Raw genomic sequence first — 19,877 nt, forward strand, 5'->3', positions numbered from 1 at the left:
TAATAATGCTGAATATTCCAGTAAGATAGAGCATTGCAATTATATAAAATTTTCAAAAATACATTGCATATTTATTTACTTGCAAAAAAGTCTATTTTTGTGTCAATGAATGGTTTAATACAAAGCAAATAATAACAGCAACAAAAGCCAAACTGGCAGTTAATTATTCAGAGATCCTGCGATCTTAAGGCCAATGGATTTTAACTTATCCCTCCTTTCACAAGCTCCAAACAAGTTCATTTATAAATCATTTGGGACCACTTTGCTGGACCTATACTAAGAAGTCACATTAAGAAGTCTCATTCCCTGCTAAGTATATTGTAACAATACCAAGGATTCGTGTTCTCTCTAATTAGTGAGAATGCTATGCTTCTGGAGTGAGTCAGAGTGCAATATTGACATATCCTTAATGCAGAATTAATTATTTCCATCTCCTTGAATGATTTTCTTTCTCCTAACTTCCAGGCTGAAAACGCACACATCCATCTGACTACAGACATGTGAGTTTGCGTAGTAATCTAATTATGAAAGAAAATCTATTACAGTCACACTTTAAGTCTAAGCAGCACTTCAGATCATAGTAACGCCTAAGTTGGTTTATTTCCTATATTCCAAGAACCTGTTTATGTACCCATAAGGCTGGCTGTAAAAAGTTCAAACTTTAAGGAAAAATAAAGGTTTGATCCTATATACTGAACTGAAGGAATATAAAACCCTCAGTATCCGAGTAGGATTATCCATTCAAATAAAGTCAGCAAAAAATGAAAAAGATGAAAGAGAGTATATATTATGAGCATTTCACATTAGTTATGATTCAAAATATCATATTCTTTGATTGAAAATTAGTTTTTAAGTTTCCAGCATTAGCTATTTTAATTGATATTAGATGTCAGTAATTAAAGTTCTTATTTGAATATCTTAATTATCATCATATAATTCACACTGACATTAACTTATTCTGTTATTTATTTTATTTGTCATCCATTTTTAGAAATTTCAAGAATTGTAGAAGTTACCTCTGTCATCGTCCAAACCATGATTCCCAAAATTCTCTTTAAGGAGATTGGTTAGCAGACTTACTTTATAGTATAACAATTATATTGTATAGAAATCATTTTGCAATATACTGAAACTGTCCTCGGTAACAAATACCTAATATATTTTTAATGAAGGTAATATATAATTAATTTTGTAGAGACCCTGAAATTAAAAAAGTATGCCTATAATGAATGACCTGCTTAAACTTCCTCTATAGTCTTTCTTGCATGATGCTCTCCCAAAGAAATGTCCAATATGTAGATTATTCCATGTCCAATTTTTTTTTCATATGGGAAGTGGGCAAACTATCACTGTGTCATGTTACTGAATTCATCAGACCACTGTGGACCTTTTTATTTATTCATCCATTTATTCCTTTTCATCAGATATTTTGAGCATCTATCATAAAAATCAAAGGATGTTCTAAGCCCTAGAGATATAATAATAAATAATAAGTATGTAATTCCTTATTAGTAAAAATGAAAAAAGGGCAAAATTGTTATCAAAACACTCAGAAATTATAACAAATCATCTAACTTTTATTATTATTACTTTTTAAACAGAAAAATTATTCTCATCCTTTTGTATGTTTTAAATATTCAGATAAGTGAATAAAATGATTTATAAACCTTTGGTCATTAGAAATGATGATTAAGTTACTCTATTTTCAATGGTTCTAGTTTCAACAAAATATTAATAAAAATGTATGTAATTATAAATTTGTCCTTTTAGGCTGAGTTTTCTCTATATACTGGTATGTCAAGTGGATACTGTCACACAAATGCAAAAGTTCCAGACATTTTTTGTTAGACTTCAACATATACACTATGAGTAATTAGATATATAGAATAGTCTAAAATAAACTTATGATTTAGAATTGAGAATTCGGTATATCTACTATCTGGGTTCACTTATCAATACATTTACCTAAGTGTCTATATGCAATGCATTCACCAGCAACAACGCACCCTGATGCCCATCTGTTGCCTGGCACTGACTTGCCACCTGCTGCCTTGTGTGTGGACTTGGGAGGGCACCACTGGGTGGCGCTGCAGGACTGCTTGGGCAAGCAGCAGCTATTGGTGGCCATAAAGGGAACCTCCCAAACTCACATCTCCAGATCTGCTAGAATTGCAGCCTGTCCCCAAGGTTGAAATAAAATAGGCTCTTGATCTCCTTTTATCCCCTGGCCAGTCTGCTGGGCCGTTCAGTGCTTTGAAAGAGTGCAGTATTGGCCCACAGAGTGGGTCCAGGCTTCCGCTTTAGTCACCAGGTCAGCCTGCAGGTTGTCAATAGTGTGGAATAGTAGCATCTAGTCGTTTATTTTGATCAGAGCACACTAGACAGCCCAGTATTTCCCCTTTTCTTCCAAAGCTAAGTTCAAGTCCATGACTTGTTCTGGATCCTACTTCTTCTTGCAAAGCCTATACCCAAGAAGTTAGATTTGTTTCATTTAAAAATTATACACAGAATCTCTCTACTTCTCACCATTTCCATTCCCTGGCCCAAGACATTGATACAGTACTATTTTTCTCTGTAATTAGGAGCAATTAACTTCTTTAACTGGTCTCTCTCCTGTCGCCTTGCCCCACTTACCCTCCACTATCAGCACTGAGGTCAAATAAATATTTTCAAAATGAATTTCCCATTTGATTGTCCCCTGATTTTAAATGCTATTTCTTCCTCATTTTACTCAGAATAGAAGACAAAATCCTTAGTATGTCCTTAAAGTCTTTCCATACTCATTTGACCTCTTCTGTCAGTTATTTACCGGCTCTGGCCTCTGGCTCGTTACTGTTCCTTTCTGCCCTCATTTGTTTACATTGACCATCCCTTCAGCTTGTGTCCTTACTTCCTTCAAGTTCTTCATCAAATGCTATTTTTAATAGAAGTCTACCCTGTCCACCCTACTTAGAGTTATAGCATTTCCCTAGACTTCTCCATGCTCTTAGACTGCATTTTTGCTCCCTAACAGTACCACTTTTTCAGCATGTTTTTGACTTACAATTATTATTTTTTTGTCTCCATCAAACAGGCTTTAAATTTCATGAGAGCATATATTTTGTCAATTTTGTTCATTGTAATGTCCAATAAACAGAATTATGTCTATCTGTTTAGGTACTCAATAGACATTTATTAGAAACTTCAATTAATATTATACCTTTGGATTTATCATATATTATGCTTAATTTTAAATATATATGTGTATATACATATTATATGCATATGATATTTCTACTTCCATTTGATGGTAAACTACTCAAAATTATAGGATATATCTTAGTGATTATTTTTTTAATCAATTTCTGGGAAACCTTTTTCTTCAGGGCTGGTACAGAATAAATGAAAATTTATCTAGTTATTTAGCTAACAGTTATTTTGGTCAATTGTTTTAGAAGAGTAGAGATAAATCTTAAAAAAAACACAAATCTGAGAAAGTCAAAACATTATTTTAAATGAAGCTATATTGAAAATGTGTTTGGGTTATTTGCAATGTGCCAGAGATTATGACAGTTGAAATTTACATAAAATAAAATAAAGTAAAATAAAATAAATGCTGTAGGCAGAGAATGACTACCTTTTTGGGTTTTGTTCTGGTGTGGTTGAGTTCTACGGTCATGATTTTGGGACCTAAATAATGGCTATAAAATAGTTAGATAAAGGGAATATTGATCAGGGAAAGTTTTGAGGAAGATTATGATGAAAGGGAATATTGAAGTGGAAGAGAAGACCAGATTGCCCCAAAGGAAAACTCTGATGTTCAGTTTTTCAATTTATTTCTTATATTTTTGTTTGTTTGTTTTCTACATACCATAATTACTGTGTATAAAGAGTTCGATTTGTATTTTACTGATTACCTTAAAGGAATCTCATTTATTGAGATTATTATTAACTAGAAGCCTGGTGCACGAATTCATGCATGGGTGGGGTCCGGCTGGCCCAGGCTGGGCAGTTGGCAGACCGGCCTCACCCCGGATCAGGGGTGGGGGGCAATCTGGGGTGTGGCCAGCCAGGGGGAGAGGCCGCGGGTGGTTGGCTGGCCAGCCCCGCCCCCTGGTCAAACTCCCAGTTAAACTCCTGGTCAAGGGGACAATTTGAATATTAGCCTTTTATTATACAGGATATGCAAAGAGGACAGCCTTCAAATTTACCTAAGGGTGGACTCTAGACAAACCTTGAACCAAGAACCCACATCAAAACCAATAAAAGGAGCTGAGAGAATTGATGTGAATGAGACAAGGTACTTACTTAGAGCCAAAGGTAAATTTTTATGGTTTAAAAATTAAACATTACACATATATGTAATGAAGATTCATACAAGAATGGGCCTTCCTTCCACCTTCACTCTGGCCAGAGCTGCCTTTCTGCCTTCCCATGCTTCCCAGAGGCCCAGAGCAGCTGGGGTGGTGTAGAACACCAGCATCCTCGCCATGGTGACGCAAGCGTCCCACCCTGCCCCCCGGCTGCTTGGCACCTGTGTATGCAAATTAACCGGCCATCTTTGTTGGGTTAATTTGCATACTCACTCCTGATTGGCTGGTGGGCATCGTGAAGGTACAGTCAATTAGCATGTTACTCTTTTATTATTTTAAAGTTCTTTCATTATTTCTTTAAGGCTACAAATATAGTATTTTTTTTTTTCAAAAAAAGTCAGCAAAACTACATATATTATCTAGTTCACTCAAACATTTATTATACATACTGCAATTTGCATCCAATTTTCCTGATATTCTCATTATTTCTTTAAGGTTTTAAAGACAGTATTTACCTCCATGATTAACTCTTTCTGTCAATTTTAGATGTGGAAATCAACTAAGCACAAGAAGAGGTAAAAGGGAACTTTTCAAAATTTTAATTAGTTAGAGCAAAAACAAAACAAAAAAGCAAAATAAAGATACTCTATACAACCTTATTACCTACTATTACTATAATGGGATTATTGTAGCATATGTATAAAGTAGCACAATGGACATTCTTTATTAAAGGATGTATATAGGGAAGGATTAATGATCAACAAGAGCATAATAGAAAACTAGTAGTAGTCAGCATGTGAAAAGTCTTTTCCAGCTGTGAAATTTTCCTGAATTTGGAACATGACATTTACAACGCCACAGGAAGGACAGAACAACTTAATTCCCAGATTTATCTGAACAAACCTCCTACACAGTGTGAAATATTTAGCAGCATTCCTGAGACTCTTGCCATGATCTTTCCCTCTCTTCTTTTACACTCAAAAGGATTTTAAATGAATTTCTTTTTATCAATGTGTAAAATCCATGCCACTGTGCTACAGTTTATGTTTATTCCATTATCTCCAGAATAATATAGCTTAAAATAAATCTCTTCTAAATGGTTTTGCTCATGTCAGGTATCTTTGTAAAACAGCCAAACTTAGTGATGGACTCTGGCATATTCTCTCTTTTTTTTTTTTTAGAAGAAATGATGCTAACATTAGAAAGTTATTATTTGTTTGAAAATATATTTTTCTAATTTTATTAAGATAGCTGGCATAAAACATTGCACAAGCTTAAAATATACAACTTAATGATTTGATATATGTATATGTCTTAATTATATAACTTGTAAGTTTCTTTAAAGAGTTAAATTTTATTATAAGCAGAATATGAGTCTACATTTGTAATAACTGAGCATAGGAAATATTCACTCAAAAGGGCATAGGTACTTAAGTAGTTCCAGCATGTGGAACATTCTGTTGGCAGATCTGTGCACTTTATATTAAAGCAACTCTTTGAATTTTAGGTTACATTTGGTTAAACACTTAGACCTAATAAAATTATAGTTCTAAACAACACATTGGACACCTAAGGTATCACATAAATACTTGTTGAGTGATTGATTAATCTTGGCATTCTAATACTTTGTTTTCTAATTTTGGCACTGTGGAAAATGTCAGAATCCATGCCTTCCCTACCCTCAACCAAAAAGGCAACATGTTTCATTCATATTTGAAAAAGCATATTCTAGAAATGTCACAGTAACCTTTTAAGATGACGGTGTCTGCCTAGGAATTCTTGACAGCAGCTATGCACAATTATGCCAGCTGTATATTGAAAATTTCTTACATCATCTTTCCAAAAGTGATAGCCTGAGCAGACAGCATGGAGGTGACAGAAGGAAATGCACATTTGATGCACTCTTTTATAAACCTTATTTTTGAGCCAGAAATAGAAAAAGTAAAATCCAATTTCTGGTTTATTTATTGTCAAAGTGAATAATTTAAGTGACTTAAAAATAACCATATTATCTCAATTTTTCTATCTGTGAAGCTAAAATCTCAGTGCATTACTAATGTAGAATATTGAACACAATTAATTTTGTGCTTGATAATCATTGGTATAAATTTTTCAATGTTATTGAAAAATCAGAAAAAAACAGACTCAGAGGTTATTCTCCAAATTACTCAAAAAATAATCATGCATCTTTAAATGGTAAACTTAAGGACAGAAAATGTCATGATTAACAATATCTTTAATGTGAGTTCTTGGAAAACTTATACATGGAATTGTAAGGTTGAAGCTAATTTATGATAGTAGTAACGATTAATATGATAAAGATGATGATGATGATAGTAATTAAAATGTATGTGCCCATTTTATGCCAGGGATTGTTCAGTGTCTCACATATACTAACACATTTAATTGTCACAAAGACTTTGTGAGGTGAGTACTTTTATTATCTCCATATTACATTTTAATAAAATACAATGAAGAATTACATAAAATTGCCCAAGTTTCTATTCTTTTGACATAATGGACACAGCTCTAAGGTTAGTGCTCTTAAAGCCAAACCTACTATTGATAAAGATAAAATAAGAAATCTTGATATCTTTGGGAGTAATGATAGTGAGGACATTTCTACTAACAGAGTTATTATGGAGAATGAACCTTTTAATTTGTCCTTAGCTTTACAACTAGTATGGGCCATTGCCTGAGCCAATACAATCTGTATAATTCTTATCTCTAAGCAATTTGGTAGGGGCTTGTCTCCTCAAACTCTAACATATGTGGGTCACATTGCATAATTAACCCTCTATCTGGTTGCAAGTGTGGAAGATGATTAAAAAACATATCAAAATGGTAAAGGGAGCATTCATCTGGGGAAAGGATGTGGATTCTGTTCTCTCTAGTGTCAAAGGAGTGTGGGCTCCCTTTTGGGTGCATTTGGGTATCCTAGCAAGGGTGTCCTTGGAGGAGACTAGTAGTTGGTGTGGGGGATTTGAAGACCCAAGGACCAGCAATTAAGCAATATTAAAGCTTGGGGTAAAATATCTATCCATTTGTGGGGACAACTTATTGTTTAAAAGCTTGAGGACAATATCTTTGAGTAGACCATTGTGTCTCTAAGTCTGGCTGCTTGGAGCTGATAATCAAGGAGGAAATTCCACAAGGTTCCATGTTCTGGAGCCCATGAATGAACAGTTTGGGAGGTGAAATGGGTAGCTTGATTTAAATCTGGTAGGCCAAAGGAGATGAGCACACACTTGGTCAAGAAGGAAGTTACAGCCCTAATCGGTTTGGCTCAGTGGATAGAGCGTCGGCCTGCGGACTGAAGGGTCCCGGATTCGATTCTGGTCAAGGGCATGTACCTTGGTTGCGGGCACATCCCCAGTAGGAAGTGTGCAGGAGGCAGCTGATCGATGTGTCTCTCTCATCGATGTTTCTAACTCTCTATCCCTCCCCCTTCCTCTCTGTAAAAAAAATCAATAAAATATATTTTAAAAAAGAAGAAGAAGGAAGTTACAAGGTAACATCCAGCATTTCTGGAGGGAGCAGCTAGCAGGACATCAGAGAAAGTATCACTGATGGTGGTTTTGTACCTACCAACTCCAGCAGAGGGCAGCAGTGGCCCGATTAAACCAATTTGCCTTCTGAACAGGATCTGTTTTCCAGGGTGCATGTTCCCACCTGGGAGCCTTTGTTTGGAAGCAAAGCGGGCAACTATTTGCCACCACTTTGACTAGAGCTGTGGTGTCCCCATGCTGTATTCCCAATCAGTGAGTGCTGTCACTCCCCTAAGGTCTGATGTAATATGGGCCCATTCTGCTAGTAGGTATGGCATCTCTGGAGGATAGTTAGATCTAGTATTCTAGGAGGTAGAGGTCCCACCTGGGAGAGAATGAGGAAGCAATTTCCATCTTAGGGGCATTCCCTTGAGGTCCACTACAAGCAAGACTCAACCCATCCTGGTCCATGGTGGACAATTTCAATAGATTTATTTAAGGTTTTAAAAATAATTTCTAAAGCATTTTTTTGCATCATAGCTTCATATATTCATTCTGTTTGTTTTGTTTTCTTAAGAACTCCAACTATATCTCTAATTACAGGTAATAACATTTTTGTAGTATTCTGTTTCTTAGAATACTACAAGGAATGGTGTGTGTGTGTGTGTGTGTGTGTGTGTGTGTGTGTGTGTTTCATTACTCATTGCTCTTATGCGTTTTCGGGGAGAATATGGGGAGACAATCAGATTCAACCATCCCTATTTCCTTCAGAGCCAAAGTTCTCTTGTGTATCATTCTTTACCACTAAAGGGCTAACATTTTCCTATTGCTCAATAATGCACAGTGATGGTAAAGATGGATTTTAGCAGGGGTTTTAATGTGATAAAACCTACTGTACTGTCACTTTTAAAATATATGGTTTTTTTATTGCTTTTTTAGAGAGAGAGGAAGGGAGAGGGATAGAGAGATAGAAAGCTCGATGAGAGAGAAACATCATCAATAGGCTGCCTCCTACACACCTCTTAGAGGGAATTGAGCCCACAACCCAGGCATGTGGCATATGCCCTAATGGGGAATGGAACTGGTGGCCTCCTGGTTCCTGGGTTGATGCTTAACTACTGAGCATACTGGCTGGGCTACTGTCACCTTTTATTTATTTAATGTCTAAGTACTTGTTGAGACTGGCTACAGTGAAACTAGAATTATTTAGGAAAGCAAATATGTTTCTTTAGAACTAAATAGAATTGCTATCATTAAAATATATCAGAAGTAGCAAAAAGGCAAAACAAAATGCCATATGCAAATTTCTATTTTCATATGTTAATCAAAAGATTATGCCACAATTATTTCCCATCTCAGTTTCCAGTCGCAATTTCCTCTTTGAATAAGAGGGCTTTGAACTAGATGATCACTCAACAACTGTACTTTTATGCTTAATACCTTTAATTGCTTTTTATTTCTAAATTGCTTTTTGCTCCTGTTTCATGCTTTGAATATTCTCTTTTTACTTTTTTTTAATATTATACACACAAATACATGCACACACCCACACACATAGACATGCACACATGTTACTTCTGTGTTGTTGTTTTTTATTGGTGACTTACTTTCCTCAGCATCTTTCACTGTGATTGTCTTTCTTACTCATGTGTTCATTTCTAATGTTCATGGATTTTTCTTTAGCTAGTAATAGCTAACTGGAGCTAGAAGAGGGGGACAAGTGTAAGGCCTGTCTTGTGTTCAGCACTATTTTGAAATTACAGCACTATTTTGAAACTTTTGTTTTATTGCAATTTACTATGGAAAACATATTTTCATAAAATATTTTAATAAAGTAGCAATACTTGTATTTACTAAAAAATGTTTATTGAGTGCCTTTAAAATACCAGGTATTGATGCAATCTGACTTTCTGGGTATCAAGATTGAGCAAAAACAGATGAACATTTGTGTTCTTATGGGGTAAACATTTTACAAAGTCAAAGTAACATACACACACACACATTTGAAAAGTAAAACATAAATATTCCATGAAAAAAATACTCGTGGTCACTCATGTGATACACTTGCTGTCTCAATTCCCTCTCATTTTCCTTAAGCACACTCATTGCGGCCCACTAAATGGTTTTGTGAACTACAAATAAGATGTCTGACAGACTGGAAAACACCCTTTCAGTGAGGGATGATAACTTATCATCACCGCTATTCCGGGTACTACATAACCCATAGACTGCAATGGTCTGTTGTAATTGACAAGCAGCGTGAAAATGGTGCATGCTGGGAGGCAGATTGGGAGTAACTGGAGGGAACACACAGACATACTTACTTTACTCATTGCTGGTACCTGCTTATCCAAACGGGCTCCTATGTGTTATATGGCATTGGCTATGCTTTCTTGCCTTCAGTGAGCCAACAAGTAGGCTAAGTTTTGGTCAATTTGCAAAGGAACAAAGACACAAATGATATAATTCCCTGAGCCTGTCCTCTATCATTATTGGGTGGCTTCTTGTCCACTCCCATATTTTGGGTTTTACCAAATATAGTGTAAGCAGATTTAAAAAAAAAAAAAAAAAAAAAAAAAAAAAAAAAAAAAACATGATCTGGGAGAGGGAGAGGTTGGGAGAGGCAGCTGGGGCCTGGAGGAAGTAAGTGTGAGGCACGACAAACTGAAAGTAGACAATGGAGGTGGCAGGCCCCTATGTGAGCAGGAAAGGTTCAGAGCCCTCCAGGATGTAGTCTAAGCCATGGCATGAGATCTAGATGAAGGAGCCGTGTAACCTAAAGATACATTTTTCTGAGACATGAAGGAGGGGATGACTTGCTCCTTGCCTAGGGGCACTCCAGCCTAGGGGCATACATCCTTTACACTCCAGAATATTGAGATGCTCAGTTTGGTCTCAGCCATCTGAGCTGCCGGCTCAGGGCACTCGGTCGGTTTTGACTGGCCTGCTCAGGTCCTCTCTGCGTGTATCTCTTTCCTACAAATAAATCCTTTCCTGCTTTTGCTGCCATTTGTAGTCTCTTGTTCGAATTCATTCCTAAAAGCATGACAAGAACTGGGGGCGCAGAGTACTGTCTCTGGCCAGAGGTCATCTCTGCAGAGACCACCTTCACCACTGCTGACATGTGCAAGTATAATCCCCACACTAATTAACCTATAGTACATTTTCATCGCTGCCGTGTTTCTCAGTTTCTGTTGCATCCACTAAGTATTATGTGAGCTATTGCTTTTTCATGGATATCATTTATCATATTAAGGATGTTAGCTTGTAGACCTTGGTCACTGAAGGTGTTTATCGTGACTAGGTTTCGAATTTGGCAAATGCTTTTCCCACATTCATTAAGATGATAATGTTGATTTTATTCTTTATTCTGTTAATGCAGTAAATGACACCATTGATTTTGAATTTTGAACACATTGTCTAAATCATTCATATATGTGAACTCATTTAATTCCCATAACATCTCAGTGAGGGAAGTACTCTAGGCCACATGGATAATTGTACAATAAGATTTGACACTGTAAATTTAACACCTGAATCTATGCTCTTAACTACTCCTGTATTTAACAAGACCAGTAATTTTTCTTTATCAGTCACCAGCACACATCTATATTACAAATTAAGTTATGTAAGTGCTTTGAAATTTTTAAATATGCAACAACATAGCAAAGGCCAAACTCTTTCTAAAATCCCCTCTAAGTCTGAGTATTTGGGGAATTGAGGCATCCAATTTCAATGAGGGGGTGGGGGCGTGCAGGAGGCAGCCAGTTGATGTCCTCTCAATAGATATCACTCTCCCTTCCTCTCTCTCTCTAAAAAAAAAAAAAAAAAAATCAATGCAAAAATCTTAAAAAAGAAAGAAACTAAGATAAAGACAACTAATTTATAAAGGAACATACTCATTTTCTCCATTAAAAGCAGACCATTATTTTAACTGATACAATCTGCTAACATAATGGAAATTTACATTATTTTGAAAATAAAAATTCAATCTCCAATGTTGTTGATTGATTCTTTTTATACATGCAATATAGAGAGACATCTTTCTGAAGATTTTTAAATTATATTTATTCTAAAATCTCCTATTTTCTATCTTCATTCTGTTTAATTCTCCTGGTTTAGTTTGTTGCTTTTGTCTCAATGTAAAAGTGTCTTTCAATATTTGGGTGACTTGTTTAAACTATTATTATCATCATCATTACTATTAAATCCTATTCCACTTCTAATTTCCTGTGGTCTGTTCCCCCATGTGGTATAAAATGGACAGAATGTACCGCCAGTACTGAGAGGTCCATACCAGGGTGGTTTCTTGGGGACATGACCTGTTCCCTCGCTCCTGGTTATAATTAGCTCCCAAGAATATGTCTCTGTGCCTTCATTCTCAGGGCTGACACTCCCTGCTCCAGTTCAAGATTAAGTGCCACTAGTGCTGATTCTGAGCAGAAAGTGGAGGAACTCAAGTGGTCTAACTGTTTCAAATCTATGCTCCCCATTAGTCTCCTTGACAACAAATGTTTCCAAGTCCGATGCTGCGTCTTGCGTGCATGGACTCGACCTGGCATGCTCCAATCTTCTGCCCACTTTTGCAGCAATTATCTGTTGTCCGTGTTCCAGAAGTGGTTTCTTTACATTTGATATCTGCGCAACCCAGGCATGTGCCCTGACCTGGAATCAAACCACAACCTCCTGATTCATAGGAGGATGGGCACCTTTTAGTTTCTTGAGGTGTCTTTTCAGGAGTGTGCCTAAATATTGTCAAAATAATATTGATTGAATAAGAGAAAGAAATGGACTTTCTTTGCAATACAATATTAACGCACGCAACAACATTTTCTTGAATTTGAACTTTCATTTTGTTGTAAGACTGTATATGCTTAATTAAAATTAATAAAATCTTGTTCATGTCATTGATTATTTATGTGAAAAGTAACCAAAGGTACACTGGAGTATTAAGTTTTACATTGTCACCTAAATTCTGTCTTTACCTATTGTGTATGTGGAATTCATATCCCAACATGCATTTCTGAATATGAATTTGATATTAATTTACCTCTTGCTAAGTATAAATTCCTTGAAGATAGGCACCATTCTCATTTGTGTTTTCTTCACAGAAATTGTGCATGAGATCCACCATGTAGTACATATTTCAACAATGTTTTATGAATAAATGAATACAAATATTATTTATACACTTCTTTAAAATAGCTTATTCTGTGGGAACAATGCAACTTTGAAAAATGAATCTTTAAAAGAGCAATTACCTTACTGTGCTAATTTGTTTCTCAAACCATTGGAAAAAAAAGTGTTAAAATAAAATCAATTATAAAATCTTCTTCAATTGGGAAGTGTTCAGGAAGTAGACTATTTCAATATGATTTTCAAAGAGCAAATAGAAAATTACTTCTTTTTTGCCACTGTCTTCTTTTTTTCCCTGTTTCTCCCACATATATGACATTATCAGGGAAGAATGTTCTTTTGAAATTATTAGGAGATTGTCTGACATCTAGTGGGCACTCACTAAATGCTTGTTGAATGATGTTATGAAAATACAAGAGAGAAAGAAATGAGGGCAATGTCAACAAAGTATGTAAAGAATGTTAAAATGCCCAAGACTGTAGCTGAGATAGGGAGAAGGGGCTAGATCTGGGATACTTCTTGGAAACATTCTTTGAGATCATTCTCCTAGATGCTAACACTAATCTCCTGAAGTTTTAAAACTAACAGGGGATTCAGAATAAGGAATGCTAATCCAAATACCCACATGCATATTAAAAATAAGAAAAATTAATAAAAGAAACATGTTTAGGGTTAAGTGGGTAAAATAACTTAATTATAAATTGTAATTTATCCAGGCAACTTGATATAATAGAGAAAATGTGAGTTGTGATCTGAATAAATTATAATTTGTATTTCATAGACTGTTATTGAATTAGCAATTGCATGTTTACTTAAAGATTTAAAATCAAGAATACTCATGCTACACAATGAATCAGTGAAAGAATAGGAGAATAACAAAACATTTTATCTAGAACAACAGATTAGGTCAAATGTAACTAGTTTAATAAATGCATGTCTGTGCATTTTTATTATTTACAATTGAATTTTTTTATGAAAGTTAGTGAGCATTCTATTACACTTTCTTGGATTTTATTTTTTTAAGTATGTTTTTATTAATTTCAGAGAGAATAAGTGAGATGGAGAGAGAGATAGAAACTTCATTTATGAGAGAGAATCATTGATCCGCTGCCTCCTGAACACCCCCTACTGGGGATTGAGCCCACAACCTGGGCATGTTCCCTGACTGGGAATCAAACCAGTGACTCTTGGTTCCTGGGTCAAAGCTCAACTGCTGAGCCACACCTGGTTGGGCTTTTAAATGGATTTTTATATGCCAACATTATTCAAATATAAAGCCTTTATAGGAGATAATCTTATGCATACACCCAATGTGTCTTCATTGCTCAAAGGCACTGCTAATCCATTCATTTTTGGCCTGAAACCATATCCTATATAATAAAGAGCTAATATGCAAATGGCTGTCACACCCTCACACCCTCACACTGTAATGGCTCAGACATTCAACACTGGGGAGAGAGGAATGGGGTCCAGCCAGGCTGTGGTCCGGGAGAGAGACAAGCCACAAGCCCCGTGGTCTGGGCACCTGTGGCTGCAGCCCTGGTGAAGCCAGCCCGGGCCCTGGGTGCCTGCAACCGGCTGGAGGAGGGAATCCTGGGTCCCGGGTGTGGGGCAAAGTGGAGGTGGTTAGGGGCGATCAGGCCAGCAGGGGAGCAGTTAGGGGTGATCAGGCTGGTAGGGGAGCAGTTAGGGGCAATCAGGCATGCAGGCAGAGTGGTTAGGGGTGATGAGGCAGGTAGGCAAGTGGTTAGGGGCAATGAGGTAGGCAAGCAGAGTGGTTAGGGGTGATCAGGCAAGCAGGCAGGAGAGCAGTTAGGAGCCAGTGGTCCCGGATTGCAAGAGGCAGTCGGACATCACCCAAGGGGTCCCGGGTTGGAGAGGGTGCAGGCTGGGCTGAGTGACCCCCTCCCCCATGCACAAATTTCCTGTACTGGGCCTCTAGTACAGATATAAACATGATTAAGAAAGTGGCTCTTGCCAAAACCGGTTTGGCTCAGTGGATAGAGCGTTGGCCTGCGGACTGAAAGGTCCCAGGTTCGATTCCGGTCAAGGGCATGTAACTTGGTTGCGGGCACATCCCCAGTGGGAGGTGTGCAAGAGGCAGCTGATCGATGTTTCTCTCTCATCGATGTTTCTGACTATCTATCCCTCTTCCTTCCTCTCTGTAAAAAATCAATAAAATATATTAAAAAAAAAAAAAAAAAAAGAAAGTGTTCTCTTTAAAAAAAAAAAAAAAAAAAAAAAAAAAAAAAAAAAAGAAAGTGGCTCTACCTGAGAGGAGACATATTGTGTTCAGTCATTGGTGGGTTTACTGAATGTGCAAGCTGCAAAGCACAATTTTGCTGGACACCTATATACCCCTGAAAGAATCTGACCTCCTCGTGATGTGGCCCAATGCCACAGAGGCAGGTGGAATTTCAGGGCCTTAAGCATGAATATAAGAATCAGTTTTCATGTGGACTTTGTCTTCCTTCAGAGAAAATTCATGTACTATAGAGTGAGAGCAGAGTATGTACTTCTAAAGTTGCCATAATCAACTAAATTTTAGTTATTAATTGAAATCCATTATCTATATAAAAAAGCATATTATGCTAATTAGACCAGACAGCCAAAAGACCTTCTGGACGTCATTCCCGATATCCTTCCGGATGAAGCCGCCATGGCGGGGGCTGAGGCAGAGTGGTTAGGGGCAATCAGGCAGGCAGGTGAGCAGTTAGGCGCATCAGGCAGGCAGAGTGGTTAGGGGCGATTAGGCAGGCAGGCAGTTGAGCAGTTATGAGCCAATGGTCCCAGATTGTGAGAGGGATGTCCAACTGCCGGCAGTCGGACATCCCCCGAGGGGTCCTGGATTGTGCGAGGATTCAAGCTGGGCTGAGGGGACCCCCCCCATGCACAAATTTCATGCACCGGGCCTCTAGTATTATATAACTACATGAAAATATTAGAGAGTCACCTGATTTTTCCAAATTAAAGAAATCAAATGAAAAAACACATGGGTTAGATGCCCCCATAAAGGGAAATACCAAAGGCTAATTTGTTTTTCTATTTCAATATAAGGTAAAATAAAGCCTTCTATAAAGCAGAATTTATTCAGTAATGTAATACATACCAATTCTTTCCCCCCTTTAATTATTTTTAGACTTAGTTCAACTTACATAATAATTAGCATTGGCAAGTATTAATAGCATTTTTTTCTAGCCTATCTAACCATCTGAATGCATAGGCTTAAGAATACTATGTAATTTGGAGTCAATGAGTCCAGGGACAACATTTTACAAAGTCAGCTCTGTTTTACAGAGGAGTCCACCTGTGGTTTCATAGTTAAGCTGGCTAGTTAAAAAGATCCATAAATCTGTCATAATAGTTTATACTCCTAACCAACCTGTGTATATTTACATTAATAAAATGAGGGAGACTGATCTTCATTCATTCAGCAAAAATGTATTGCCCAGTTCTGGGAACCAGGCCCTTGGTTAGTTGCGCCCTCATCTCAAGGAGATCACTGTGGAGTGTGACAACCTAAAGTGTGTCCTGGAAACTCACAGAGGCTTCAAAAGCAAGACACTGTACCATCTCAACTTGAGGGAGAAGTTGAGTGTTATGAGTGAATAAATGTGGAAAGACTTTTCACACTGCAGGGGTGACATTTGAAAAGGAAGGAGGCAAGAAGCAATGATTATTATTTCATCAAAGATTTTCACTCAGGGGGTAGGTAGCATGTTGATCTTTGCTTAATGTCTTGCAGGATTAAACTTATCTGATCCAAAATATACCATTTTTCATCCTCCACGATCATTCCTTTGCAGAATTTCTCTACCAGCCACTCATTGATTCAAAACAGACTATAGGACACAAGGTCACGTACACTCTTCTTTCTCATTCACCACCAATAGACATAGCTCTCACAGGCATCCTCTCTTCTCCGTATCTACTTCTATTAGGAGATGGTGTGGCATATGGTGACACATGCTCAGTATGGAGTCAGATATCCAGGGGCTAGAATGCCAACCTCACCTTCCACTGGCTCTAGGACATTTCACAGATTATCATGGACCCAGACTCAATCTAGGTTGCATGGGCCCAGTTGTGATGGTAATTATAGTGTCCACTTGTCCAGGCTATGGAGCCCAGCTGCTTGCTCAAATACCAGTCTAGATGTTGCTGCAAAGTGTTTTTTTTTTCTAAACGTGTTTAAAATTTACAATCAGTAGTGTTTGAGTAAAGTAGACTATCCTCTTTCATGTGAAGGCCAATCAGCTAAAGGCTTTAAGAGGAGAAACTGAACCCGGGTGGTTCAGTGATTCAGCTCTGACCTATGAACCAGGAGGTCATGGTTCGATTCCCCGTCAGGGCACATGCCCAGGTTGTGGGCTCGATCCTCCAGTGTGGGGGCATGCAGGAAGCAGCCAATCAATGATTCTTTCTCATTATTGATGTTTCTATCTCTCTCTTCCTTTCCCTTCCTCACTGAAATCTCTCTCTCTCTCTCTCTCTCTCTCTCTCTCTCTCTCTATATATATATATATATTTCCTGAAAGAGAAGGAATTCTTCCAGAAGACTAATGTAGAAATTTTGCCTGTGTTTCTTGCCTGCCAACTACCATACAGATTTCATACTTCCTAGCCCCCACAATAATGGGAGCCAATTCCTTAAAATCTCTTTCTCTCTCTTTCCAAGGCACTAAATAAATTTAGATAATGTTCTTGTTTTTATGTTCTATAGACTGGATAGATGTAATATGCTAGGAAGAGGTTCCCCAGCCGGCAGTGTCTTTCTCCGATAATGAGCCCTCCACCCAGCTTCTGGAATGATCTTCCAATGGAATAAAGCCCTAATAATAATAATAATAAAAGCAAAAACATTGATAACTGAAATTTGACTAGAATTAGGTACTATGTTTACTACCTAATTTTTGTTATTTTACTTAAACTTGACAAACCCATCAAAGATATATTTATTTATCCCCATATTTCAAATATGAAAATCAAGCCTTACAGAAGTGAAGTAATTCATTCAAGGTGAAACAGTCATTGCTGTAGAAGCTGATTCAAGCCAAGTTCTTCCATCACAAGGTTAACATTTAAAAGATTTTCTCCAGCTAAGGCACCTGGCTCACATCCTCCACCTTCCTTTTTCTCAGTGACACTTTGTTCATTCTGCCTGAAAAATCCATGCACTTTAATATTGTTTGTATCTTTTCCCTATTTCCTACCTGATACATCTGGCAAACTGTTCAAACACAGTAGGATCCTGTAAAAGCAGCTTTCTCTGGGAAAGCTCCCCTGCCAACCAATCGACCTGAAGACAGCGTGGGTCCTGCTCCTCTGTGTCAGGGAAGTAACACACACACACACACACTCACACTCACACACACACTCACACACACACTCACACAGACACACACACACACTCTCACACTCACACACACACACACACACACACTCACACTCACACACACACACTCACACACACACACACACACTCACACACACACTCACACAGACACACACACACACTCTCACACTCACACACACACACACACACACACACACACACACCTCTATTATAGCAGTTGTTATACTCTGCCTTGACTATTTAGCCTGCTTCTTAGGAATCTATAATATATAAAGTCAAAACAAGGACATGACTTATTTTTCTTTCTATTCAGTTATCTAGCTGAATATCTGACACATGGAATGAATATTTGAGAAATGAATGCATGAATGAAGTGAGTTTGAGTATAAAAACTTTTTTAAAAGTCTGTTTTAAAAATGCCAGCAATGTAGTGATTAATAAAATATTAATTGGTTTTTAGCATATCAACTAAGAATGTTGATAATAAGAACTAGATTAAAGTGAGATAAAATATATGTTCTTGATTAAATTATATATTTTTTGAATTTACAGATTTTGAAAAATAAAGAGAAAGAAGCTAACTCATGATTTAAATTGATTAGACATTCTAGAACTTTTGAAATCCACAAGATATTTATACAAATTTCTACATAGTTTTATATCTCTGACCCAAGGGTCAAAAAGAGAGAAAAATAAAACTTTCTAACTTCAGGCAAAACTAAGCATCCCACTAATTGCTAGGAGTCATTTATATTATATAAGCATAAAATTCTGCTACTAATGAACTACTTTATGTATGCCTAATTATTCCAAAAACATGTAAATGTCTTTATGCAAATTCAAGGACTCTCAAGAAGTTATAAAAGAAAGTATGAAACACAAGTTATCAAACAGAACCTCAGACTATGAAGTCTGATGATTTTGCTTATTTCTTCATGTGATACAAATTAAAACAATCTTGCATGTGAAAAACAGGATTTCTTTTTTATTATAAATGTGCATGGTAATTTGAGATTCTGCAGACAAATAAATTTAAATTTCCTTTTAACTCCAATTCATTAGTCAAAGCACAAGTCCATAGAACAGCTAACAATAAAAGAAAGTTCTATGGGGCATTATCAATAATATGTTTTTTAAAAAAGTTTTAATTTTGAAAATCCCAGGTTTAGTCTCTGACCTTTTTTTAGTATTTCTGGGCTTCAAGACACACTATATCCTTAATATACCCCTGTTTTTAAATAGGTAATGTGAGGATGAGAATAATTTATTTTTTTTCAAATCTCACAGAGCTGACAGGAATGTCAAATATATTAATCCCTATGAAAATGTTTTAAAAATAATAAAACATTACATTTATATTGTTAATTCTATGGTGTGTTTTTTTTGACAAAAATGGGAGAGTACTTCAGAACACAAAGTGAAGAATAAGAATGGAAAAAATCATGAAAAAATACATTTAATGAATGTTCGATGTTTCTGGGAAATGTGGCTTGCTTTTTTTTAAACTCTGGTTTAGAAGTTCATACTATGCTAGATTTTTAGAACAGTAGTGTGAAATACATGCTGGAGGAAAGACTTTTTGGAAGGAGAACAAGTTATACATTC

At 36.8% G+C, this 19,877-nt stretch overlaps 1 protein-coding gene across 3 annotated transcripts in view; it reads left to right on the forward strand.

Annotated features, from left to right (window-relative positions):
* LOC308253215 (cadherin-10) overlaps positions 1-19,877 on the forward strand; it is a 173,542-nt gene that overhangs the window by 147,971 nt on the left and 5,694 nt on the right. For 2 of the 3 annotated variants that reach the window (XM_080678501.1, XM_080678502.1), the window contains exon 14: positions 466-500. The exons of the other annotated variant lie outside the window; for it this stretch is intronic. In XM_080678501.1, coding sequence (XP_080534627.1) covers positions 466-500 — 35 coding nt within the window. The remainder of the gene's footprint in view (positions 1-465; positions 501-19,877) is intronic. 3 annotated transcript variants of the gene reach the window in all.

Source organism: Plecotus auritus (assembly GCF_963455305.1).
Source record: "Plecotus auritus genome assembly, chromosome: 7".
NCBI lineage: Eukaryota > Metazoa > Chordata > Mammalia > Chiroptera > Vespertilionidae > Plecotus > Plecotus auritus.